The 26,003-nt window shown below is 39.7% G+C and overlaps 1 protein-coding gene across 1 annotated transcript; it reads right to left on the minus strand.

Moving 5' to 3' along the window:
- Positions 1-1,258: 1,258 nt before the first annotated feature.
- SPICE1 (spindle and centriole associated protein 1) lies at positions 1,259-25,876 on the minus strand. Its single transcript, XM_069785903.1, has 17 exons — positions 25,736-25,876; positions 25,069-25,116; positions 23,869-24,015; positions 20,736-20,838; positions 19,839-19,960; positions 18,109-18,206; positions 17,653-17,795; positions 17,276-17,416; positions 16,208-16,473; positions 12,089-12,220; positions 11,269-11,416; positions 8,709-8,933; positions 6,256-6,650; positions 4,744-4,915; positions 3,434-3,536; positions 3,032-3,119; positions 1,259-2,171 (listed from the first exon to the last, which is right to left on the minus strand). Exons 1-17 carry the CDS (start codon positions 25,817-25,819, stop codon positions 2,118-2,120), a joined length of 2,469 nt encoding a protein of 822 aa, XP_069642004.1. The 5' UTR covers positions 25,820-25,876; the 3' UTR covers positions 1,259-2,117.
- Between the last annotated feature and the right edge of the window lie 127 nt (positions 25,877-26,003).

Here is a 26,003-nt window from a genome sequence, read left to right on the forward strand (position 1 = left end):
AGCTGCAGCTCATTTGTAGCCACGAAACACTGTGTGACCCCAGGCCTGAGCCACAGAAGGCTGCTTACCCCCAGTCAAAAGCTGCGGAGGAGTTGGGGGGAGAGCGACTAAAGGCACCCAGTAATGTGCTCCTGCCTTCCGAGATGAGCACAGGGCACTTCGCCCACGTTGAAAGTGAGCTCTGGCACCAGACTAGAGACATCAATGCAAGGTGGCACCTGAGCTAGGGAGAAAAGAGTTATTTGTTTGAATACACTGCTCTGCTAACGCGGCTATGAGGCTTTTGGGAGCCAGGGTGGAGCTCTGCATGGTCCTACCACTTCAGAAGGCCACAAGCTGGGTGCTCTGCACCACAGATGCTGTTTTATTGGGCAACAGTTTTATGGAGTCACTGGTCCTGACTCTGAAGCCAGACCTGTGGTCATTCTACTGATCTCAAGGAGACGTGGATTTCACTAATAATGCAAAGGAAAACCAGCAGTATTTCTCACCTCACTGAATGTTTTTAGACTGGAATACAGCTCGATGACTCCACTTACAAAGAAATAGTTGTTTGATAGAGCAGCTTCCAAGTTAAGGAAACCAGACGATGACTCAAAAGATTAATTCCAATCCCATATTCCAAAAGGAAACCTCAGATGTTACAGAGCATTTGTAACAATCATTAGCTTGGAGGAAGTCAGAAGCAACAATATTAATGTGTGGGCACTATGGTTATGTTGTCCATCCCAATCTTGGCATTCCTGCCTCTGCATGAGTTGGGGGACTTCTTTCAAGCAATTTTAACTGTCGCTTCACAAAAGACAGGACTATGAGCCTTCCTTGCTTCCCAGAGTTAACACTGGAAAAATAAATTGCAGAAATGTCAATGACTATTTGAACGGGTCCTCTTTTGAATCCCTTATTTTTTAGATTTTCTAAATCTGTTTAAAAGACACCCCCCCGCCCTAAAAAAAAAAAAAAAAAAAAAAAAGGAAAAAAAGGAAAAGAAAAAAAAGAGAAGTATCTTTTCTTCATTCTCCTAAAACTGAACTAATTGAAAAGATATGAGCTGGCCCCTTTTAATGCCCCACCCCATCAATATATTTAGGGGCAAATTTAACAGTTAAAAGAGGAAAAACATTAAACCAACTTTACGCAAAATCTGGTTTTGAGACTTGCAGATATTTTCTTCCCCAGACTTGCAGAATTTTTTCATTTTTTATCTCCATTATAATGATTTTTGCCCAGGTTTACTGCAATGTAAGAAACAGATATATAAGCATTTCCTCACAGTCCTAGGTTTTATTATTAATTGTTAATAATAAAATTATGGCTACTTTAAAACTCAAATAAAAACAATATAAAAACATGGTCATTAGAGTATTATATACACACATAACAAAACAGCTTAATACAACTGTACTCATATCACAGTTTTCTATTGTATCTAAGAGAGTATACTTTAGTACATAGCAAATAGAGATTCAGATTTCAACTTCAAATAGCCACTTTATATTTATTATAAAAATACTAAATGAGATTTTTAAAAAGCAATCCTGAAGTCCAGATGTAACTGTAATATGTTAACTGCACAGAAAACACAACTTTTGGGAGCAACTGTAAACCACAGAAGGAAAAAATTATTTCTGATGCAAGTTCTTATCCAGGAGGAATAGACTGGCTTCCTAATCTCCAGGTTGCTTTTGAACATAGGTACATTCCCTCATCTCAGTTTTTCTTGATTTTTTTTCATTCCCATATCTTGTATGAATACAGACTCCAGAAAATTTCACATGCGATTTCTAACACCTCCTGTCTTCAACGTATCTAAATCAGATACCAGATGCTCATTTGTATTGCTACAGCAGCCCGAGTTTACAGTCTTGTGAAAGATTTATTTGATGAAAGTGTATAATGTCATAGCAGCGTGTCCAGTTCAGAAACTCATTCCCAGGACTTCCTATAGTGCTCGGTATGGCACAAGTACAATAAGCATATGGACCTCTTTATACTAATGGCACTGACATGAAAGCACTTTTGAGTTAAACCGTACATCTGGTGAGGGGGACTACTGTGATCTAATTGTGGTTCATAAAAAAAATTTAAAAAAATACAGGACTTGAGTGCAGCTTCCTTTACATGATGTGCATTGACAATGCAAACCAGCCTTCTTCTTTTTGCTTTTCCACCTGCAAAAGAAGAAACTGAAATTCATACATCATAAATTTCCCACAGACTTGCTAGTTAGTGCTGGCTTGCATAGGATTGCTATGTAGCAATTGTCTGCCATCGGCACTGTGGAGGGAGTCACACCACCTACTTTAGACACCTAGTTTAAGCCCCATCTACCTTAAGTACTCCAAATTTCCCCTCTAGGGACGTATACTTTGCTGTCCTGATAGGGAGTCTTGGACCCTAACTTTGTTTTTTCTCTTTATCACTCCTAATTAAGGTTATTTCAGACATCAGGAAAGATGGTATTGGTATATCCTCATGTTTGCCTTCAAGCATATAAACAGACCTATGACAGGCTTACCAGACTGTACTACTCCCTGGAGTTCCCCATGAAAGCTGTAGTCTGTTTTCTTTGCACATCAGGAATCAAAAATCTAGACTGGGGATTTTCTTTGCATTTGGATTTATTTATCCTTCAGCAACTGACTTGTGCGACAGCAAGGTAAGAGCTTGCTTGCCTCTTACACATGGCTCTACCAGTACATCATAATGATTACTTGAAATTCTCTGGAGGCACCAGTGAAAGACTGCCAGAGCTTCCAAGTTCTAATGCACGAAGATGCCACAGCAGAAGATATACTTAACAGGATTATTCACTTCTAAACAACAGCTCTGTGGCAGCAAACAACCAATGTCACTAGCACTCAGGTCTCCCCTGACCAATCATCCAGAATCCAAACTGCCATGAATCGATTACTATTAGCCTTGGTAGATTTAAGGTAGGACAGAGCTCTCTCCCCTTCTTTATCTGTCTTGCTTTTTCCTTATATGACACCACGATCGAACTTTCTGGCTGAAGATTTTTCAGTCTTACCTTTGGCCTTTGGCTGACAGGAATTAATTTCACGCTTTCTGATGAGGCACTTAGGGGTGAACAAGGTTTGCCAGAGTCTCCTACAGACCTGTAGACATTCAAAATGAGATTGAAAAAGTGAAAAATGGAAGTCACTACTAGAATCATGTCTCAGATCCTGCATTAGGACCCCTCATCAATAGTGTTCAACAACGCATGTCATCTGTATTTTAAATATAAACAACGCAAGTTCTGAAAAAGCTATTGGACCTTTGTCCAACTTCCACAGAGTTGAGTGTGATGAAGTCAGGGAAAGTCTGTGAAGCTAAAGAAAAACATGGCAATTTTTCCATTGTGTTCAAGTTCTGCTGCACGGGTAATCAAGGCAGTACAAAAATGAAATAGTAAAGGGTTAACTTTTACCTTCTTATACTGGTCATACTGGCAGGGGAGACACTATCTTCTTTGGAGCTGTCCATAGCAACTGCCATGGGAATAGACACGTTGATTGTCCTCCTTGCATTTTCTAGGCAATAAATAATAGCTTGATTCCAATGAGAACACAGCAACATTGCACAACATTCATTTCATTTTCCCATTTTTGGAGGGGGATCACATAACTCTTCACAATTGCAGAGAATATACAGATCAGACATAAAATGTCAAGCTAAACATCAACCCCATACCCACTCTCTGAAAATGACAGATATTGAAAGCAGATAATCAAAGCAACTATGGACAATGTGCACATATATAGAATGATTCTTCCATAGATAAACCTTCTGGGTTTTGGCAATCAGAGGCTTAGAGACTTCCGATTTCTCTACTTTGTTCCTTTAAGATTTTACTTATCATGCTGAATTTATGTTACGACAGCTGTAGAAGTGTTAGAAGTGTTACAATCCCACTGCATGAGTCATTGCATATAGACCTACATGCATATGCACACACACATATGTGGTCTCTCCTCCCCCTCCTTCCTCTGCCCCTCAAGTCCTTCCCTTTATAGATCCTCTGTGGTTCAGGAAAGGGGAAAGGGCAGGTGTCCTAGACAGAGCATGTGTACATTCTCACATGCAGTTCTGCCTGTAATTACAATGACTCCATGAAGAGATAAAGTAGCCCTCACCTGTTGGAAAGTATTTTTGTTCATAGTTACACATAGCAGCTAATCTATGAATCTTGAATCAGCAAGAACATTCCCTTTGCTAATTTACGTCTTCAGATGACTGGAAGCTCCAGTTATTTCTTTCTATTAGCACTGGCAGTAACTCAGCAAGGCAGTCTGATGAAAAGAGCACCCAGAAGACCAAAAACTAAAATGTGGTTGAGAATTGGATAACCACTCTGCCGTGATTTTTAGAAACCTGATGTAAATACTTAGCTTGTTTATAAAAGATTCTCCAGCAGAGAGGACTGATTAAAAAGCCTACTTCTGCCAATCAGCGACTGTGTAGCAGAACTGTTCTGCAGACAAGGACATAGCAAAGAATAGATTTACCATGAAGCATGATATTTGCAGCAGACTAATTACTAAGAAACTAACCTTAGGAGAAGTTTAGCTGATGTATTTTTAGCTCTCTGAAGCAAGGAGTGTTTGTACCACACAGTCATTAACAGCAAGTGTACTGCTGACCACAACTGTTGATCCAATCAGCTAAGGACAGAGAACTCCCAAAAGGGGAAAAACATTGTCTTACTAGTTTTTGTTTCTCCTGAAGCTGGGTACTTACCAGTATAATTTAGGGATGGGGACAGAACAGGAGATATCATTGGAGGGACCACATCAGCAGCAGCTAATTTCTGTTGGTCTATTAGCTGCAACAGTTTATCACGTGCTTCTGTACTCTGACGATTCAGCTCTGCTATTCTTTCCTCCAAGCTCTTTGATACCATGAGATGAGTCTACTTGGATAATCACTTAAAATTAAAAACTTAAAATTTGCACCTTCAAGGAGAGCATGCAATATATTTCAAGTACTTCTATGAATTTAATTTTCAAACTGAAAGTAAACATAATCATATAGCACCTCCTGTGAAAAATCTCATTTTGTCCCTTTCGCTGTTCTGTATCTAGGTCCTTAATTGACTAAACACAACAATATTTTAAACTGGTCTTCCTACAAGTAGAAATAAAATAGCTATTGTCTCTACCAGTTAAGGAGAAAGGAAAAAAAAATAAGAAAACCCCCAACCATCCAACAATTAATCATAATTAAGAAAATATTTAATCATAGACACACATATTCAGGAGGGTGTGGGGAAGCAAAAGCAGATTTCTAGCAGAAGTATCCTGGAACTCATCTTTAAACCAGGTTTTCACCCACTTTGACCTCTTCCCCTCCCCCTCCATTAATCGCTTCCACAAAACCAACACTTTAAAAAGTTTCCATCATCTTGTACAACTAAATGTTACACAACATAATACAATGGGCAAAGTGACAACACTCTCAGCCTACAGTTACGTGAGGAAATTTAAAACCTTTGGGATCCTTAATTGAACAGTAATTCAGCCACTGTGACGGAACAGAAGTAAAGACAGTAGCAAGGGCAGGGATTAGGCATTTCTGTATTAACTCCACTCACTGGGGTGCCACTGAATAGCTGCTTAGTTGCAGATTAAAGGTTTTCTATGTGAACCAAAGCCTTCAAGCTCTCTCCCAAAGATTTTGGGATTTTCACCACACAGCAGGACTGACAAGACAGATCCAACTAGTACATACACTATAATCAAGTATTGCAAGAGGTGTACCTGCACTAACTTTAACTTTATGGGCTTTTGGGTCACAGTAGCAGAAGAGATGTATGGCTGGATTTAAATGTACATTTTACAAGCTTGATAAGAACCTGTGGATTGGTGCAGCGCTTTCACTGTTAATATTACCCAAGCTACAAGAGGTATACCTGATCATGTTGCAATCACACATCTTTTTGCAGCATAACCTTATCTTAAACTTATAAACGTGCTCCACACTTTTCAGCACTCATATACAACATAGGTGCAATATGAGAACTGTTGAGCTCCTTGGGGAGCTCATACTCTCATAAGCTACTGTTGAGCTCCTTGGGGAATGATAAAAATCACAAGTCTCCAAGCAAATGAATGAAAAGAATATTAGGGTTGCTACTCTTTTCCTTAAAACAACTGACACCAGGAAAGAAACAGTCTCAAAACATCAGTAAGCTATGGGAAAGCAGATGAGCAGAAAGGGGAATCCAGCCTTCCTTTTCTCTTAAATTCTCACCTGTCCTTGTGAAGAGTCTGGATTAGGATTTGCATTTTGTATTGGGTCTGGCTGATGTAGGCAGTCACTTGTGTCTTCAGAGAAGCCTCTGAATTTGCTCAGTTGAGCTTTAATTAGGGAGTTCTGCCGTGTAAGCTCAGCTATCTGTCCCAGTAGATCACCGTTTTGAAATAACTCTTTAGCTGTGCTATTTTTTCTAGCGTCACCTGGGCAGGACAGACTGATTTTCCCATGGGAACTCTCCAAGTCTTTGTCTGCAGGAGGAACTGGTTGCCTTCGAGAGATGAGACAGTTTTCCTCAGTTGTGCTCTGTGTTTGCAGGGAAGAAGGTGAGCTCCTTTCCTTGCATGGTTCTCTTTCAGTGTTTTCAGGAGACTGAGAAATGACTGTAAACACTACAAACAAGAAATAAAGGAACAGTAAGGAAAGGGACATGTGATCCTTATGAAGGAAATTAACAGTGACTTTATTGCATCAGACTAGTAATAATCAAGCAGGAACTTGAATTGTAACACCTAGCCTGAATGATGTTATGTTACTGATCAAAATCACTCTATGCAAGACCCTGCTGCAAGAACTCACCAGGTTTAATATTTCCTATTGCAAATAGTCTTACATTTAAATGATTTATTTAGAGACTGAAAGAGAAGTCAGAGAGAAGAATATAAATTGCTTTGAATTTCTTAGCTGATAGATCAAACACTACTTTTTAGTTAGTCTTCCATTTTCCAAAATCCAGTCACCTTACCTAATAAACTGTAAGTTTGCATTTCAGCTCTGATATTTATACTGGGCTGATAACAAAACTTTTAGAATAATAAAACAAAATAATACAAGACTTTTGGCATAATAATAAACTAGCTATTTACTCAGCCTCAAAGAAAGGGTAAGCACTCTGGCCAACAAAAGTAGTTGGGTACTTTTTGTGGTCATCATTAGCAAACAGATAACACACCACATACACATGAACAAATATGTTACGGCACCGTCAGCTGCTACATGTTAAGTCCTAGTTGGATTTTGTGATCAAAACCAGTTTTTCTATGCTTTATATACCAAATAGCCCATTCCATCCCAAGCTTTAGCTTTTGCCTCTTGAGCAGAGCATGACATTTAAAAATTTACACACAAATCTGGTTTAGGAATCACTTTTCCTAAAGAAACATTCAAGAAGTTTAACATTTGTTGAGCCATTTAGCATCTTTAATGGTTTTAAAAGAGTAACAATACATTTCTTACATAGCTAAACTGTAGTGAAGTCTAGGAACATGCAGTTTTATATTCTCGTTTCAAATGCCAGACATCTGACAGTTCTCAGTGGGACTGAAACCAGATGTTGCTCTTTTCCTCCTGATTTATTATGTGCCTCCTCACACCACAGCAGCCCACCAAAAGGTTGAACTAGATATAAACTTCCAACTGCCCTGCCAACTCCTTAAAAATCAAAAAGACTTTCAGGTTTTCTGACTCAGAAAAGAATTACAAAGCAACACAGCTGAAAGGGGGGAAAAAGGAGGAGGGGAAGCACAAAACCCCACCACTGTGCCCTGCTTCCTGTCAGCAACCATCAGGCTAGCCATAGATGTAATTACCCACCTCTCAACAACAGAGGGTTACAGGGGCATTCAGTAAGATGCATGTGGTTACAATGACAGCTGCAGGAGGAAACAGCTAATTTTGAGAGTCACAAAGGATCCTCCCTTCTGCTCACTTCATTTCCCTGATCACCCCGATGAACTTTCTTCCTTCCAACAACCACAGCTGAGCTACCAACCTATAAAACTCCTGAAGCCTATGGATATTGACACAAGACTGAGTTAATCTAGTTATCCAGCACCACATAATTTCAACAAAAACAAAAACTTCTTCAGCTGCTTCCTGTGTATTGAATGAAATCCATACCAAAACCTGCTCCCAAAGCTTTTAGAAAAATCTCTGCTGGGAAGATTGGCTCAAAGCAAGAGTATGCAGCCTACAGACATCCTGGTTTGTCTGGAGTATGGGCTGTGGAGGTACGAATTTCCAATCTTCAGTGGTCCCATCATGAACGGTGATGGAGGCTGGATTACAACATCAGCAGATGGAGATCTGAGATGATGTGCTGTAGGTCATACACAAACTGCTACAGCAAATCATACAGAAGTGACAATCAAAACCAGTACAAGATGGAAATGCTGATCTGGATTGCAACTGACAGGACTCAGACAGCAGATGGAGAACTGCAGAAAGGGGACAGAAAGTCTAAAGGAAATCTAACAACAGGCATAGGAAGAAAAGAAATGCATAGCTGGGGGCAGAAGCAGGATATTCCAGCTATAGGGCCAAGGTGTCTAGGCATACACATTAAAAGTTTTCATAGAAAATACATTTCTAAAGGTAATGAGAGTCTGGGAGATTGAAATAGTAACACACTAAACAGACTCCCAAGTCTACTACAGCCAGAGAGATCTCACCGTTCTGGAGTGGAGACAATTCCTGACTGCTCTTCTGCCGGGGAGGTGACAACAGCACAGCTGGCTGGAAGATGTGGGCTGGCAAGCTTCTACCAGCTCCGCCACCACCTGAGGCACCTGGCCTCAGGGGAAACTTGGGAGGAAGTTCTTCCTGTGGGAATTTCATCATACCTTCCCTTTTGCATGCATCAGCACTAGGCTCAAAATAGCTCGAATCAGGTTCTTCTAAAGAAAGAGACAAAGCAGAGACAGAATTAGGAAAAAAGGGGGAGAAACAAAATTAGTTTTAGTGCAACAGAGAAAATTCTCAGTAACAACTCTTACATTCAAGTATCTGAAAAGACAGACTAGAGTATCTTCCCCACACACTGTTAACTTCCTTCTGATCCCTAGATACAGAACTCTTTCAATGGAGCATAACACAAATCTTCACTGGCCTTAAGAACAAGAAGAGCTATTGTATATAGCTTCACAATTTCAGAATATTAGTAAGAGATCTGTTTGTAACTCATGCACGAGACTTACAGACAAGTGACTTGTGAGGAACAGGTATTTCAGTGAGCTGCATTTGGTATATTCTCTTGAGAAAAGCAGACCTATGCACTTGTCCTAATGAACCTATATTATAAATTTTATGGCAACAATGGTGGAGTGGAAAACAATTCAAAGCTTTGAGCTCTCTCATGATCTTTTTATGACTTAATTCAAATTAGACATCTTCAGTAAAAAAAGTTATTCTTCTGTATTTAACTTCAACTAGTGTATGTCTATCTTGCCTTCTCTTTTGAGCATACCAGGGAGGCACAAAATGAAAAGCGTGAAATCAAAGTTGTAGCTAGCTGTGAGACCACAGTAATTTTAATAAGCCTACATCCACTGCTCCATCATTGCTATCTTTGAATTTTCTCCTCACAATTTTGTTCAGACCATTTGTTCCCAAAAGAGAGGTTAGTGGAAAATTAAGCAGAACATACCTGATCCCAAAATGCAAGAGACAAAAAGCACCCTTCAAAGGCAAAGAGGCTATTCACATAAGATAATGCTTGTGGTTCACACTACTGAGGTTCTGAGATTGAACTTAAAACCTGCCACCCACTATTCAATGACCATGGCAAGAAATGAGAAAGATCTTCCTGCCCTGTTTCACTGTACAGAACTGCATTTCTAAAGTATCCTCCTCACATGCTATTTGTCACTATGATATGCCCTCCACTCCTCTCTCAGCCACTCTTGCCTCTCCAGGGAAGTCCTGTGTTAACTTATACATGGTTTCTGTGCTAAAACTAGCTATCTCAGATGTTTCACATCCAGTCAGGTGCCTTAAGGGTACAAGAGATCTCCATCTGAAGGAAGAACAAGAAATAGTTTTGTAACTTTAGGAAACTTTCCTCTCAGGAAGATGCCTTTTCCTGAGAGCAGAGACCAATAAGGAAAAAAGATTTGGAAATTCTAGTCTTGCAGAATTGTTGTATAAGAAGGTTTAGGGTTTGGTGGTTTTTTTGTTTGGTTGGGGTTTTGTTGGTTTTTGGTTGTGGTTTGTTTTTTTTTTTTGAGGGGTGCTTTTCTGATTGTTTGGGTTTTATATTTGGGGGTAGGCTTTTTTGTTTGCTTCTACAAAGCCTGGGTAAATCACAAAAAAGGGATCTGGTGTGTGGCTTCTTCCTGAGAACCCCACAGAAGCAGTCAGGAAGAAAGTTTTTGACCAAAAAAAAGGTCCAGAAAACCAACATTAACTAAGGAATACAAATAGCTCCAAGGAATCTTGGGATTCATAAGGAGTTACTGATCTTGAGAACAAAAACAATGCATTTAAGCAACCAATCAGGGATGACAGGTCGGGAAAACTCCATGGTGAAAGAATGTAAAAAGTACAATGTGAATCATGATTGGTTAGTTTGGCCATCAATGCTACTGGCTTAACTTAGTCTGCGGCTATGTTATATATCACTCAACTGGTCATTCACCTCTGATACGAAGTCGTAAGTGTCAGACTTCTGCCTGGTTAGTTACCAGGACTCACCAGCTGCTGTTTCTGGTCAGCAGCGACCTCCAGTGTCTCATGGAAGAACCAGTCTCATACTGTCAGGCTGCCTCAGCAACAGGAAGGTGAGATCCTGATTCAGTTGGTGGTTTGTTTTTTGTTTTGGTTTTTGTTTTTTTTTTTTAGGACCCTCAGAATAAACTTCACTTTGTAAGCCATCTTAACGGGTGAAGGCTACTCCCCCCCCCCCCGCTTTTTTTTTTTTTTTTTAAATATAACATATTATGTATCACTTAAAGCTCAAGCCCAGGACTTGGCTAAAAGGTTAATCTTGAAGTCCTGATCCACATAGAAGGATGCCAGTGGGGATGGAATACAACTTATAATGTTAAAAAATAATCTGTAGCAAACTGCTTGTGCTCACAGCAGAACCCACGGCCTATGAATTTCCAGAAGTGAGATTCATGCTCACGCAAGAGGTATTTATTCAAGTAGACTTCTATTAAACACCAGATTTTCCACTACAGGGATAAACTACCCACAACTCCCATTTCATCCTTCACACATGCATGCACACACCTTGCCCGTTCACTGGGCCTTTGCTTGCAATTCCAAAATTGTTTGGACTTTGTTCTCTTCTAGGTTCTACCAAAGGGAGGCCTTTAAATGCTTGTGTGAGAGAGATCAGCTGTTCATCTGTTACCATCATGTATTGCTGAAGCTTCTTCTAAAGGATGAAGGAAAAACAGAAAGAGATACAGAAATTTGTATTCTAGCAACAGAAATTAGATTATATACCACAGGCAGCTCCGAGAAGAAGTTTGGTCTCTTATTACCACTACATGAATCTGTGGGATTCCAGTGAGGTATTAAATATTGATGTCTCCACGTTTCTCATTTATTTTCTCTCCTGCCTCAAAGAAATTCTTTGGTTTTCCCTTTTCCTAACTCATCACCCCATTTCCTCTCTAATGCAGCTTTATTCCTTCATTCCCAAATGTAACCATTGAACAATCTACCTCCACTGCAAACTGAAAAAAAGGAAAATGTATTATATCTAGTCTACTCTGTTGCTCCAGTAGTGTTAACAGTATAGAAGTGTGGAGGCAGATGCTTAAACCTTTACATTGATAAAGCAAAGCTCAGTTTAATGGAACTAGCATTTTCTCAGGCTTTAAAGTTAAACATGAAACAGGAAGATAAAATGTTGACTTTCCAAACATTCCTTCCCCCCCGCCGTGCCTGCTATTGTCACTGTCAGACTCCTCATTCAATTTTGTCATTTTCTTCCTGTTTATTATTAAAATCTCCCGAACATACAACAATGCATCTCAGCACACATTTGCAACACAACTCAGCATTCTAACAAGTCATTCTGAGGGGGATGGGGGCTCGGTACCTGGATAGTAGTGTTTTCTTCCCTCACTAGAAGTATTTCTGCAGTCAGAGCATCAATCAGTTCTCTGTGTTCATTCAACATCTTCTCATGCTGCTGTCTCATCACCTCTTTCTCACGCAGCTGCATTTCACTCTAAAGAGGGAGAAAAAGTTAAAAACCTGCTATAACCAATACAGATTCATATTTGGAAACAGGAACGGGTCCATATCACATCATACTGTAGCACCTCTTCCCCCTTTTGCTAAATTGACTTCATTACTTTCATGACAAAATCCAATTTTCAGGGCTTGAGAACTGTCAGAAAGCTTACTGTTCCTTCTTTATTACGCCAGAACACTGTAGGGAATCCTATACATCCTTGTTCTTCTGCCTTTACAACTTTTACAGGCTGTAACTGCAAGCATTGTCTCTCTGCACGGATACTGTTTTGTAAGTCACTGTATCTTCATGCAGTAACTGAATAACTCCAGGTGTGCTGGTGCTTGTCAGTATCCTGTGCTACTTGTGTCTATTCTTTAGTTGCCTTAATTCATTAACGAAGACAAATTTGACTAAATGAAGGAGAAAGTAGTTGCTTTCTAATGTTTTCCCCCAGAGAGAGAAAAAGTTCTAGAGGGTTTCATTTATTTTATTTTTTTAAAGAAGACAAAAAGGTTTATTTGTTAAGTAATCCACTTGAGCATGAGGCAAAAGGCCTTACTGTAGAACCTCTTGCCCTTAAAAGATACTATCAATCTGTTATCTCAGGATAGACCACTGCAGTAGCCAGGCATGCTGTACAAGACACAAAAGAGTCCCTTCCACCTCTAATGGGTAAATGGAATACATGACTGCCACTTTTTGGACCATCACAGATGAAAGAGCAGAGGCTACCAAGTCCCATAAACACATCAGAATTAGCAGATGGAGCCCTTCCCCAGATGATTGCCTGCATTTACTCAAGGGAATCCCTGAATAAGAGAAATACATCCCATCTCCAAAACACAAGAGATCCTGAAAAGCAATTGGGGTACTCTTTTCTGCTGCCAGCCAAAATTAGAGCATGGGCTGCCCATAACATACCGTAGATTATTTTCTGCTGGCATTGGGACCAGAAGTAAAAAACCACCAAGGAAGAAGTGTAAAGACAAAACAGCTCTGCAGCCACATAAAATGAATGAATAAATAAATAAATGATTTTGAGAATAAACCACAGATACTGTCACTAGACACAAAGACAGACAGATAAACCTCCTTTAAGCATATCAGAGACAAACCATCCATTTTCTGGTTCTCTTTCACCTAGACAGAACAGCTTTTCTGTATTGATCCAAGTGAAGCAGGCTGGCACAGAAAATGGAGAAAACATAGACAGTTCTATCTTTTTAGAAAAGAAAACAGGGCAAAATAACAACTTTAACCCTGGTATCAGTGGTGAAGCCTACTGATGCCTTAGATCATCTGGATGAGCTATTGTATCTACTCATCTTACACAGTGTTAACCTAGTCTCGGAGGAAAAGCTTCCAAGCAGCTGTGTGTCTCACATTTATGCATGGGGAGAGCATCAGGGTTAACAGCTGTATACATCCATTCCTACCATCCCGTAGGATTTGGCTCTGGTATACCCTGGAAGAAGTATCTTCATTCCAGCCCATTGTCAGGTGTACCTCTAATATCACAAGCTTTGTTTTAACACTGCATCAGAATATGCAGAAGCAGAGACAGAGAACATAGCAACACAGAGTAATGTAGTATGCATATATTCTAACTTTTTCACCCTATGAGTCTGGCAAAGAAATAGCATTCTTAGTAGAATGGGGGGAAAAAAAAATTCTAACATCTGGCAGATGATACTGAAATTCATTTAGGAACCAAGTCAGGTTGATCCACTTCCCTTTAAGAATTTCGTATAGCTTGGCAAACATTTCAGAAGTTTCTTTTTCCCCCTTCTCTCTAGCCTCTTTTATATTCAGTAGCTGCTTCTTGTAGGAGTAGATTTTTTTTAATTACTTATTATTGCAACTGTCATGAAAGATTCAGTAATTCAAGTTTCTCTTCCTACTTTTTATATATAACTTTGAGAATAAATTAAGCAACATCCTTTATTGTAATTCTTCTGCATTCAGCTTTTCTGCAGCAAAGCTGGAAAATATTTTTTTCTTCCCAGAAGAGGAAGGAAATCTTTCTAGAAGCTTCAAAACCTCTTGAAGACTGGTTGTTTACCTGAAATCAGAGGCTTTTTAAATATCTGCTGCAAAGTCACCTTCTTGAAATGCATTGCCAGCTATAATTTAGGCATTGGAAATTTGCTAACTCTCCTGGCTAAGCAAAACAGATGGTGCACACGAGCACTTGATTTATTCCTAGCATCACAGGGACCAGGTTTTAGGAAATACTCAGACAAGCTGTGTTTCTTCATGGCAAATGCTCAAATCCTAATTGTAAATAAAGCTCCATGAAAAGCAGAAAAGTCACTGAAGGTTATGGATGCACACTGTCTGTCTATCTCAAGCAACTCTGAATACAATTAACCACACTTTGTAGCTTGAGCAAGTTCTGCATATGTCTACTCATGAATTTACGTAGTAAACCTAAAGAAGTTGCAGACAATTTTGCAAGAAACAATCAACTCATGGAAGGAAGGAAGGAATGATAACACATCTATTAAAGTAGAAACAACATCACAAAGGTGCTCAGTAAAAATTGGGAATACAAGTAAGAGTCAGCATACATCTTTCAAGATAAGTACTCTCCTTAAACACTCAGACTCCTTGGCCTTCTGTCTGAATAGGATTAAAGCTCTTAAGATACATTGAATGTTACATTCATAAAGAGAAAGTAGCAACTAAGAAAGAAAAAAAAAGAAAGAAAATCTGGAGTAGTTTTTGAGGAAGCTTGAGAGTCAAGAATAACTAATTTCTGTGGGACACAAATTAAAGACACTCTAAATAGGGTTATAACTGCAATTATATTTATAATCTTAATTTGATGCTATTAAATTGATTTTTTCCTAACAAATTGAAAACATTCTATTGGAAGTCCAGAAGATCCTTCCCCATAACTGCAAAAGAAACAAATTTAATACCTGCTTTGATATTACAACTTTAACAGAAAACAAGCATCCTTAACTTCTTTTAAAACATAAGATCCCCTCAGCCAAAGTCCATCTTCTAATGGTAATGGCTTTTCACTCTTGAACTGATTATTTAACATTTGTTTCCGAGACAGGACTTAAAGTAAATTCTTCCATATAGATTACATGCAGGGTAATACAAGGAATAAGTTGCTATATATCCAGACAGAATTAAAAGAAAAAAATTCAAATTTTAAAATAAGGTCATTTTTCTCCCCCCAGTTATTATACACTCTGAAAAGGAACCCAAATGGGACAGTTCCACATTCATTACGGATCTATTGCCTTTGCTGTGAAATGAAGCATTGGGATTTAGATAACGTATTCTGCTGCATCTGTTAAGAGTGCAGGAACAGCCATAATCTGGTTCAAAATTTCACATAGGCCCAATGAAACTGTGAGCCACTGCTGCATCTTGAATAGCTCTGGGTTAGAGATAAAATAAAACACACTTCTTTTTTTACTTTTTTTTTTTTTTTAAAGAAGTTCTACAGGTAGCCTTCTCTACGGAATTCCATTGTTCTCCAGCTGTGCACTGCTATAGTGAGCACTTCAGGTCATTCTTGCTTAAGGTGAAGTTGCTGCTATGGATAGAAAAAGAAAGCTAAGGAATCCCTCAAAGAAAATTAGGGGATTTGGGTCCACTGCTTTAGTGACAACAGCATTGCCTTTGGGAGGCAAAGGAAGAAAAAGAATTTGTAAACAAGGCTGCTACATCTCTGAACATATTTAAATAATACATTTTAAATTATTTCAAATGGTATTTTCTGCTAATAGTCACTGAGAGACTTTCACTGCAGTCAACACCTCCCGTTTCACTAGGGGTACCTGTTTCTAACAAACTAAAAGTTTTAACTCCTAATTGCATGCAATACAAATAATAAGCATGATAATCAGACTTCAAAGTAAACTGATTGGGAGCCAGGAAAAAACAAAGTTTACATCTGTAAAGTAACTTTATACCCTTTTTCATTCACTCTGCAGAAGCAATTCAAAATCTTCTCACCTCTTTGAGGTAGCGCATCAAACGACATAGAGCATTCACCAGTGACAAGGTAAACCCAGTGAGGCCTTGACTTCTCTCAGTTTTTTGAACCTCACGACCTGTACATCGCTCATACTCCTCCAATTCATGCTCCACTTCACGTATCATGTGGTTGAGAATATCTAGGCTGGATTTGTTGTCCCTCCGAAGGTCAGTGGGGATTGAATTAGCTGGAGAATCATCTCTGCTCTGTCTTGCAGAGTTCTGTGCAGTTTGTTTTCTTTTCACTGGAAGTGGGGGGGGAAGAAAGCATCACTGGAATTTCAAGGTGTATAGAAAGCTTTGCAGTACCAATGAAATTACATTTTTTATTGACATAAATCAAAGGAGAGGCCCTCTCTTGTCCTGAGCTGAAAAGGACCATCAAAGAATGTCCCCAGTCATTCCAGTTATTTTCAGATCATCAAAAACCACATTTTCTACCACAACATTAGTACCTCTCAAGTATGATTGTTTGGTGCTTTTATCTTAGATACCTGTTCCTGCTTTTCTCCTTCTCAGTTAAAAGCATAGAAACAGTTTGCCATTGAACAGCCAGTGAAAAATATCAGCTGCTTTCAGGTCTCATATTTAGTGAGCAACTCTTTTACAACAATCCTTTCATGTTAGAGTTTGTATCTGATGTCAGTCCCCACATACAAATGCGTGTAGAATATGGGGACTGAAATGCATTGTAATTGTGCAGCATAGACTAGAAAGCTATATCAGACATAAAAAAGCCCTGCACAGCAGAGAACTCCACAGCTAGCCAGGTAATGTGTAGCATCAAAGGGCCATATTTGTGGTTCCTAGACCCCTATGGACTTTGCTTCGCCAACAAACATGCAGAATACAGGGCAATACACTACACACGGGGCTGTGGAATGTCCATCCATAGAGATGCTCAAGACTCGGCTGGACAAGGCCCCCTCAATCAAACTTTGCAGTTAGCCCCGTGATGACGTCCAAAGATCCCTTTTAACCTACATTTTCTTATGATATTAAGGACCCTGGTCAAAGGGACGTATGTTATTTCTAAAAGTACTAAACTTTTTGCTGCAATTTGCTTTTGTTTCCTCGAGTTTGGGTTCAGCACTTGTCTCACAGTGTAAGTGGAGTCTACAGCCTCTTCTTCGTCTTCATTCTGAAGTCTTGAATGGATTCTCTTGACTACATTTGTAGCATTGAGGGCTGATTTAAACACAAAACAAAACAAAAAACCCACACATTAAATATTTCAGGTATGTTCTAAATAGTAATTTGTTCTAAAGTAATTTTATTAGAAGAGCTGGCTTTTTAGTCTGGAAATTCATCTGAGCCACATTAGTATGTCTCTACCTCTCACCCCCACCCAGAAAAGGGATTCCAGACAGGATCCTGTGAACAGCCTAACGACCCTTGAGAGGCTGTGATTAGGCAAATCCAACCTGACTGATCCAATGATGGAGAAACAGTTGTTGGAGTCAAAGGCATATTTGATTCCTGTGATAAAGTAGTTTTTCTCATATCCTTTTCAGCCCACAACTGAGAATTCACCAAGGAATTTTCTTCTCTCAATAACCGAAGTAGCCTACATTCAAAACAAGCATAACAGTGAATTGTAATAGGATAATAGCATGATTCTAGATTATCTGTACAGTCTAAAAAGAGCTTTTTGAAATATCTGTAACTGCTCAGGTGAGTTCCTTGCTCACATTCAATCCCAGTCTGAATGTTACAACAAGGGGTTTCCCTAGAATTCTGAGATCAGGAAAGGGGGGGGGGGGGGGGGGGGGGGGGGACAGAAAAAGTAACTTAACTATTCCCATGAAACACACAATTTTAACTCTGTCAATTTCCAGTGTTGAGAAAGTAGAAACATGAACAGCTATGTTTGTATTGACCTGTCAGAATTGATGCTGGATTTGAAATTCAGAAAGTCCTGGTGTCCATCTTCTGATTGATAGATTGATAATGCTTCCTCTTCCACTTCATTAAGAACCTGTTTAGGAGACAAAGAAAACAAAAGGGACTTCAGAGCAATTTCAATTTGTCTTCAGGAAGTACTTAAGAGATAAATTTTCTGAAATTGTTTCAAGAAAAAAACAAAAACATTTGTTTCAGTCTCCACCTCCAAAACAAAATTTAAAAAAGAAAGAAAACAAACCACAAACCTCTGTGGGAAGAGTTTTGGGGGACTTTAGTACCTAAGAAATACTGATACTGACAGTTGTCTCTGAAAATAACACAACAAGTGATTAATTCAATATCCAATGTTTTATTTGGATGATTTATATGAAATAAGAAAAACGACACACACTGTAGGATAAAAAAAAAAGCTTTAAAGACTGTACCAAAACAAATATAGAGATATAGCAGGCAGAAGATAGAAAAAGCAATCTAAATTATAGCATTTTTAAAGTTTCAGTCATTTGACATTACAAGCTAAACAACCTTGTAATGAGATCTGCAAAACTACATTTTTATTCCATGTGTAAAACGCAACCAGAACAAAATACAATCCTACGTACCATGTTCATAGCAAAACTTAAGCAATCAAATTTGGAATTAGGGTTCCTCAAACTGTCAGGTTTCTGCATTTCTGAGTAGGCTTCACCAGATAGCCTTTAACTATGATTTTCGTAGGCACATAAGGAAAAGAAAATCTCACAGAAGCTCAGCAGACAACTATCAGTACATGTTTCTTGTAAAAATTTAAGCCTATCCTGCAGCACGCATCCAGCGATACAGCTTACAAAGATGCTATAGTTAACTCTTCATAGTAAAAAAAAAAAAAAACCCAAACCAAATACCACATCGAAATACATGACAGAGCAGTACTGCAACTCAAATTGCAGATATTTGTGCAAGATAGTAGGAAACAGGATTAGAGAACCATGAGAATATGACACCATCACTTTCACTCCCACAGCCCTTTTGGTCTTCATCAGTGAGCTGCTTTCTGGGAGTGTCATATGCCTGTTCTCAAACCACAGTGAGCATTCCTGGTACCACCCACGTTATGCAAAGAAAACAGAACACTAAGGCAATCGAAATGGAATTTTAAACAAATTTAAATAATTTTTAAACCTTTTAAACAAATCTAAATAATTGTAAAATAATGTGAAGTATTGAAAGTTAAACTTGTAGGACTAATCAAGGCTGTGGCGTTAAGTGGGGTACATTTACCTGTGTGTTATCAGAAATAAATTGGAGCCCAACTGGCTATGTCCCCATATATGCAGACATAATTAGAAAATCAGAGGCATATTTCAATATGTAGCAATTTTTTAACTGACACAAGAGTTGTCTTCTTAGTCTGTAATTACTTTGTTCTCTTGCTGATAATTCCAGAATTCAAAAGGGAGAGCATGCTAATATGAGAGAGCTTCTATGAGATATGCTTGTTTCTCATATTCAAAGGTTAAGAAATAAAAAAAAAAAAATCATGATTCCCAGAGTCTCACAAAACAAACCCACCTTTATTTAACACCATTTTCTATGCATGTTATCAACATGGTATACAATACACAAAAGACAGGGTTAGGTCTGCTTGGAAACTCTACCTCTGAATATTTTTATTTTGTGCAAACAAAAAAGCCACAGGACATGCATGGAACAGAACATACATTACCTGGGAATCCATGACAGATTCACTAAGGATGGAAAGCTGAGTGGAAGGATCACATTTTTGTACAATGGGTCCTTGAGATGATTCTAGGTCACAGTTAGGAGCCATTGTTACATTAGGGAAACCTAGAGGAATCAGACACAACAGGGAAGAACACGGAGGACTCGGTCTATAGTATATTCACAGGGCTTTGTACCAAAAAGCAAGTTCCTGTACTTTGCACAAAAAGGATCACAGGGACGTATGTCGCTTTAAACAACTGCCAAAGGCCAACCACAGAGTTATCTTAATACATTCGGCCATGTACCAGGCTTTTGTCCTTCTGCACAAGTGTATTTAAACAGGTGAGAAGAAGCAAGTAGGATGAAACAGTCATTGTAAGCAAAAGAGAATGGCATTCTACAGAGAAAAGAACCTAAGTTTAAGATTTCACACGCAAACAGCCAGTCCTGCCTTCCAGTAGCGTTAAGGACCCACAAACCAGGGTAAGAGATGGAAAGGCCTTGTTCACAAATCGCTGATAAATCTTCAACAATATCCAAGAGCAAGCAGTCAACCCATGTAGCAATGGGAATCAGAACTACTGAAGTAGTTTGAACTGGTGCTCTGTATAAGCCAGCAGCTTGGCTGTGGAAATGGTAAGTGTGAGGTATTTCACAGTAAGTAACCCAAAATTCCACAATGGACAGATACAGTAGAATAACGGCCATGGGTCGCTCTCCCCTGCCATGGGAGGTATTATCCTCATTTGTGTTTCATCCAACATGAACAGGATCAATCATACTGCATTAGATGATGAGATGAAAACAGTTAAAAAGAATACTTTGCAAAGCGAGGCTATTTATGAAAAGCAAGGAGATAATCTTAAACGTACTACCACACATAAATGACACGGTCTACCTGTTCGCGTGCGAGGAGCATCCCCAAACAAGTCTTTTGCCACAGCCATAACCTGATCAGATCGTTCCAATACATCTTGCAAATGGTATTGATCAGACAGAATCTGAAAGTATAGTGTATGAGGAAATATTTCATACTGAGCAGACCGATTTTTCCTTTGTTTTTTTGGTATTGTTCTTCTAAACAGTTAGCAAGAGAACAGCCAACAAGACAATGTTTGCAAAGTTGGTACTGTGCAATTAGATCCTAATTAAGGTAGATCAGAAAACCATACTTCATTCTGAGTGACTAGAATTCGTCTTGTTTTTCTGAAAAATGAAACAGTTATTACTTCTGGGGGCCCCATCAGCACTGACTTTTTTCTCTTTAGAGCCAATCCTCTCACTCCCTTCTCCTCCCAGCCTGACACAAACAAGAAGCTGGGTGTTTATGACACACTCATCAAAACAAAGACACACTCATCAAAACAAATACAGATATCTGGCAATAAAAAAGTCAGTAGGCATCCCCAAATCATTTGATCTCAATGTTGTCCGGTCAAAGAACACTTATCTAAATCTGACAGACACCCAAAAACTGCACCAAACCAATTCAGGCAAATTTGTTTCATTCAGCCTTGACTATGGAAAATTTTGCCTAAAAATTAAGCCACCTACCACCATAAAAGTTTCAACAGACATAAATACAGCTGACTACATCTGGCACCAGAAGATGTTTTGGGAATCTCCACACATTTGTCACAAGGCACTGCTTCTGTATTCAAGGTCTCTCTCTCCCAGTATTTGAAGTCCATCACTGGCACCACGATGGCTGCCTCCTAAGGAGGGAGATCTCGGAGAGCAAACCAAGAGGAATTCAGCTACTGTGAGCTGAATGGAGCTGACTAGAGGCATGGCTTCGTGGGCAGAAGGCAATCCAAAACTCCTCACTGACTTGCTGTTTCATTCACAAAGGTGGAAATGGGAAACTAGTAAAATTATCCCACAAACTGGGAAGAAGTTAGTTATTCTTAAACATCTGAGAGGCAACTAGATATGTAAGTGACCTCCACTTCATCGTAGTTAATCAAATTTAGCCAGAGAGACTGCAAGTACTTCAGAAGATCCCACAGAAAAGATGGGCTCACATATGCTCTCCTACTCAAAATTTGAGAACTGAGTGACAATTTTTGCTCCCCCAGGAATCATAAGAGGGACTGGTTTGCAGCAGTTTCAGAGCATTATATGACATTATCTCCAGAGAGTTTCTTTCAGTGTCCATTGACAAGTTTGCTGGTTTATATTCAGCCTCACTCAAAAAATTCTAGGCAGTGATATTTCACCTGTTCCACCCCCACCACCAATTTTACTGTTATGTCAGGACGTTTCCCCATATACCTAGTTTTCATGACCTTCTAATCTTTTGGGCCTGAATTACACTGCAGTATATTACACTTCTCCTCATAACCAATTTAGCAAATCAGTGAATATTCATTTTTCAATCACCTCACATATTTACTTTTCCAAAGCACTATTCAGCTTTCACTCTTGATACTAACTAAATCTACTCTTCCCATTTAGCCATCTGACATCAAAACAATGCAGGTTTTCAATCAAAGCTATGCCAGATCTGCAGAAGAACAAAAAAAAAAAAAAAAAGAAAACTCTCTGATTCAGGAGTAGACATAGGGCATGTTGAATAAAGTCATCTCTCTAAATATGAAGGGGAAAGCCACTCAGGAGGAATTGAAATTTGTGCACTGTCATTAGAAATGGCAGCAAATATGGGAGACTATTTCCTAACCATGAGTTTCACATCTGCAAAATAACAAAGTCACGTAATAGGTAGTTTAGCCAAATTTTAGAGCAGGTAGTCTAATCTACCTTTGTGATACATAGTTTATTTCTGCATGGAAGTCTTACTGAAACTAGCCTGCTATTACATTAGGGAAATTTGTATAAAAGCCCACAGCTTTTCTGACCACTCCACTAAAATGCACTTGGCAGAAAAGTATGAAAGTAACAAAGGTCAAAATTAAAGCTTGAGGCTTGATTAGCACAATATCCTTAATACAAAAATTCTACTGTGATTGCAGAGAAACAGGTGTCAAATAGGAAACTAGAAGGTGAACTTCAATTCTAAGTACTTTCATTTGTTTCTGTCTACGCTTGAACGTTCTCAGAGATCAGAAAAAGACTTCTGAAAATTTACAAAAGACGAAAGAGAGAGGACGTCTGTGATAGTTAATCCACTGCACATTTACAGGACTACTAAATCATGTTTATTTTAACTGCTAGGTGAACATTGTTCATCATCATTCCTTACCAACAAGAACAAGTCTCAGTTTGTCCAAGTGCTGATGAGGTCTGAAAGCTAATGACTATGGTTTGAGATTAGTTTTCATAACATATGGCAAGGAGCTGCCTGCCGTGTGAAACAAAAGGATGTCTACCACTGAAATCCCCTTTCAGACACTGACAGCTACTGTCTCTGTTAGCTAAGCCTAGGTTTGCTGCTACAGTTCAATATTCAAAAGCTAATTAAGCAACATATTTTTAGTCAGTGTGCTTCAGAATGCTTACAGCTTTTCAGTCCCCAGCTGACAAGCTTGTCTGCTAGCAGCCATAGCTCCTCAACCTTTGTTGGGTCAATTTTCCTTCAAGTTTTTCCTTACCAACTTGTTGCCTCACCCTTTCAGCCCCTATGACTCTGCATTTTCCTCTGTTTAAATAAGCAACAGCAGATAAGGATGTCCCTCCCAGAAAGAGAAATGTTCACGTTTCCATCAAAGAAAAATACTAGACAGGAGAAGGAAAAGGCAAGATAGCAATAAGAACACAAAGAATGCACATACTTTTAACAACACACAGTTTAACTCTGCAAACAGTTCCTGTTCAGACACAAAGAGGCCTGCAGAATTACAGAGGGCATAGCTAGGCAACAAGGATCAAATCCACAACTGTATAGATCAGTTAATATGTTAGACAGCCTATTCCAATCATTGCACACACTCAACACATAGAGGAGAGTGCATGCATATATGAAGTCAAATTATCTAACAAGAGGAGCAAATGTTGACCTATGTGCAAGAGCAGTTTTCAACTACTGCTGCAAATCATCTGCAGCAGGCTGAAAGTGCAGATTTAGCTCTCACCTCACGCATCAGAGTCAACTTCCTTTTCTCCAAGGAATCACCAACCAGTTGTTTTTGCTTCTTCCATTTTCTTTTCAGTGCTTTCTCTTGCAGTTCTAGATGGGCCAGTGCTTTGTTTTTTGATTTGTGTATTTCATGGCGACGCAGCTACGTAAACATGAAGGAAACCATTTCAAAATTGAGGGACAATCTAAAGCGAAATTTGCAGGGTAACGCTAACAAGCTCTTCTTGATTTTCTCATTCATGTGCTGAATACTATTTATGTTAACTTCATGGTAGTACCAGTGACAGTGTCACAAACATCCAGAAGTGTAAAATGCCATCAGTACCATCCAAATTTAAAGCGGCTCCAAAGGTGAACGGGGCAAGTTTCACAGTTTCCATCTGCCCTACACCACTGACTCAGCAAGAGTTTTTTCAGCTGTAAAGGGAGGAAAAAAACAAACACTACCACCGATAATATGCATAAAAAGACATAATGAATTTTCCTGATTTAACAGTCAGTCACCAGAGATATTCTCTCTCTTCAGAGAGAGAGATTCAGTTTAAATACAAATTAAACAAAGTAAATGTGAGGTGCTTGCTAAAGTGTCTGGAAGCTATCAAGCCAACCATTTATAGAATGACGTGTCTCTCTGCTATTGTGCCCATCCGTCTTGACTAACTTGTCAAAATTTATAAGCAACAATAGTTCACACTGCCTATTCCATCCTGATAAGCAGTGCTACCAAGTAAAATGACATGGAGTTCACATATTTTGTAATGAACAGGTCATTCAGTATAAAGAAATTATGTTAAATCGTTTAAACGAAAATTGAGTGTCGTCAGAATCAGAGAGATTCCTAAAATAAAGCATGTCTTTCAGTCCTTCCAGCAGAGATGAGACTTGACTTCAACTAATCCACCGAGTTTTTATGTATTTATGTTTTTATGCTGGTATACAGTTTATTGAAATAAAAACTATGGCTACTGCTTCCCAATGGAAACAGAAAACTGAAAAACACCAACTGCCAGAGCTGAGGATGCATGATATCATTAACAAAGAACCAACAACAAAGAGCCAGTATCTTCAGAAGCTTAAAAAGGGAGATTAAACATTGGCAGAAAATATCCCCCATAAGTATGGTAAACACTTATGCTAGATCACCAGCTACATCTCCTTGCTACAGCAAAGGAGCAGTGATTACTATTAAACTTACAATATCCTCAGGAGTTGCACGGTGGACTGACAAATCATGGACGGTACTCTGCAAACAGGAGCCAGAGAACATATCAAAAGCCAGAACTGAGGACGAACTGGATTTTTTTTCAAGTTTCTTTAAAAAAAAACCCCTCTAAACTACAATATAATTAGCATAAAACCATAGAATGGTGCATTTTTATGGTACTATAAAGCATTCCACCCTCAGTGAGGCAGCCAGTCAGTAAAAATGATACCCCTATCAAGGCTGGGCGGGCTCTTCAGCCTGAGGAGCGGGCTGCCAGCTGGGAGGCCTCACCTCAAGCAGGACCAAGGAAGCGAGAGGGGTCATGCCCACGCCACGCACACTCAACTCCCCATCACGGTATCCCTCCCCGCCCTAAATCCACACACAAACCGACTATCCCCAAACGCGAGCCCCCACACAGGACGGTGACCTCTAGAGCCTTCCCCCCCCCGCCCCTCACCTCAGCCGGCAGAGACTCCCCGGCCGTTCCCCAGCCGGTAAAAGGCCACACCGCTATCTGCGTATCACCCAGCAAAAGTAACCCCGCCACCGGGCCCGCCTTGCTGCCCGCAAACCTGAGGAGGAGCGGGAAAACCCGCCAAGGACCGAAGCAGGCTCAGGGGACCCGTCTCAACACCCGGGAAGGGGAAGCACTTACATCCCAGTCCCGCTTAACCGTCGCCGCCTTTCTGGAGCTCTTCTTACCGGGGCCGCGGGGCCGCAGTCCCCTCAGCAGCGACATGGCCGCCCCCCCGCGGGGCGGCGGGAAGAAGGCGGAAGCTCGAGCGGGCCGCGCGCGCCTCCCCGCCCACCCGCCGTTGCCATGGGGACGGAGCCGTTTCTCCCTTCCCGCCCTAAGGGCAGTCAGGCGGTAACGGCTCTTCCCGCCCCGGCTTCCCCCCCCTCAGGGCACCCCAAATTACCAC

Source organism: Haliaeetus albicilla, chromosome 6 (assembly GCF_947461875.1).
Source record: "Haliaeetus albicilla chromosome 6, bHalAlb1.1, whole genome shotgun sequence".
In the NCBI taxonomy this organism is placed as follows: Eukaryota; Metazoa; Chordata; class Aves; order Accipitriformes; family Accipitridae; genus Haliaeetus; species Haliaeetus albicilla.

What these genes read in the sequence shown, in the direction of transcription:
- SPICE1 (XM_069785903.1), bottom strand. Translation starts at nt 25,819, where the DNA reads ATGTCGCTGCTGAGGGGACTGCGGCCCCGCGGCCCCGGTAAGAAGAGC. An exon ending in TGCTCCTCGCACGCGAACAG is followed by an intron (nt 19,961 to 20,735) that starts GTAGACCGTGTC and finishes TGATTCCTCTAG; the next exon opens with GTTTCCCTAATGTAACAATG. An exon ending in CAGACTCTTCACAAGGACAG is followed by an intron (nt 4,916 to 6,255) that starts GTGAGAATTTAA and finishes TTATCCAAGTAG; the next exon opens with ACTCATCTCATGGTATCAAA.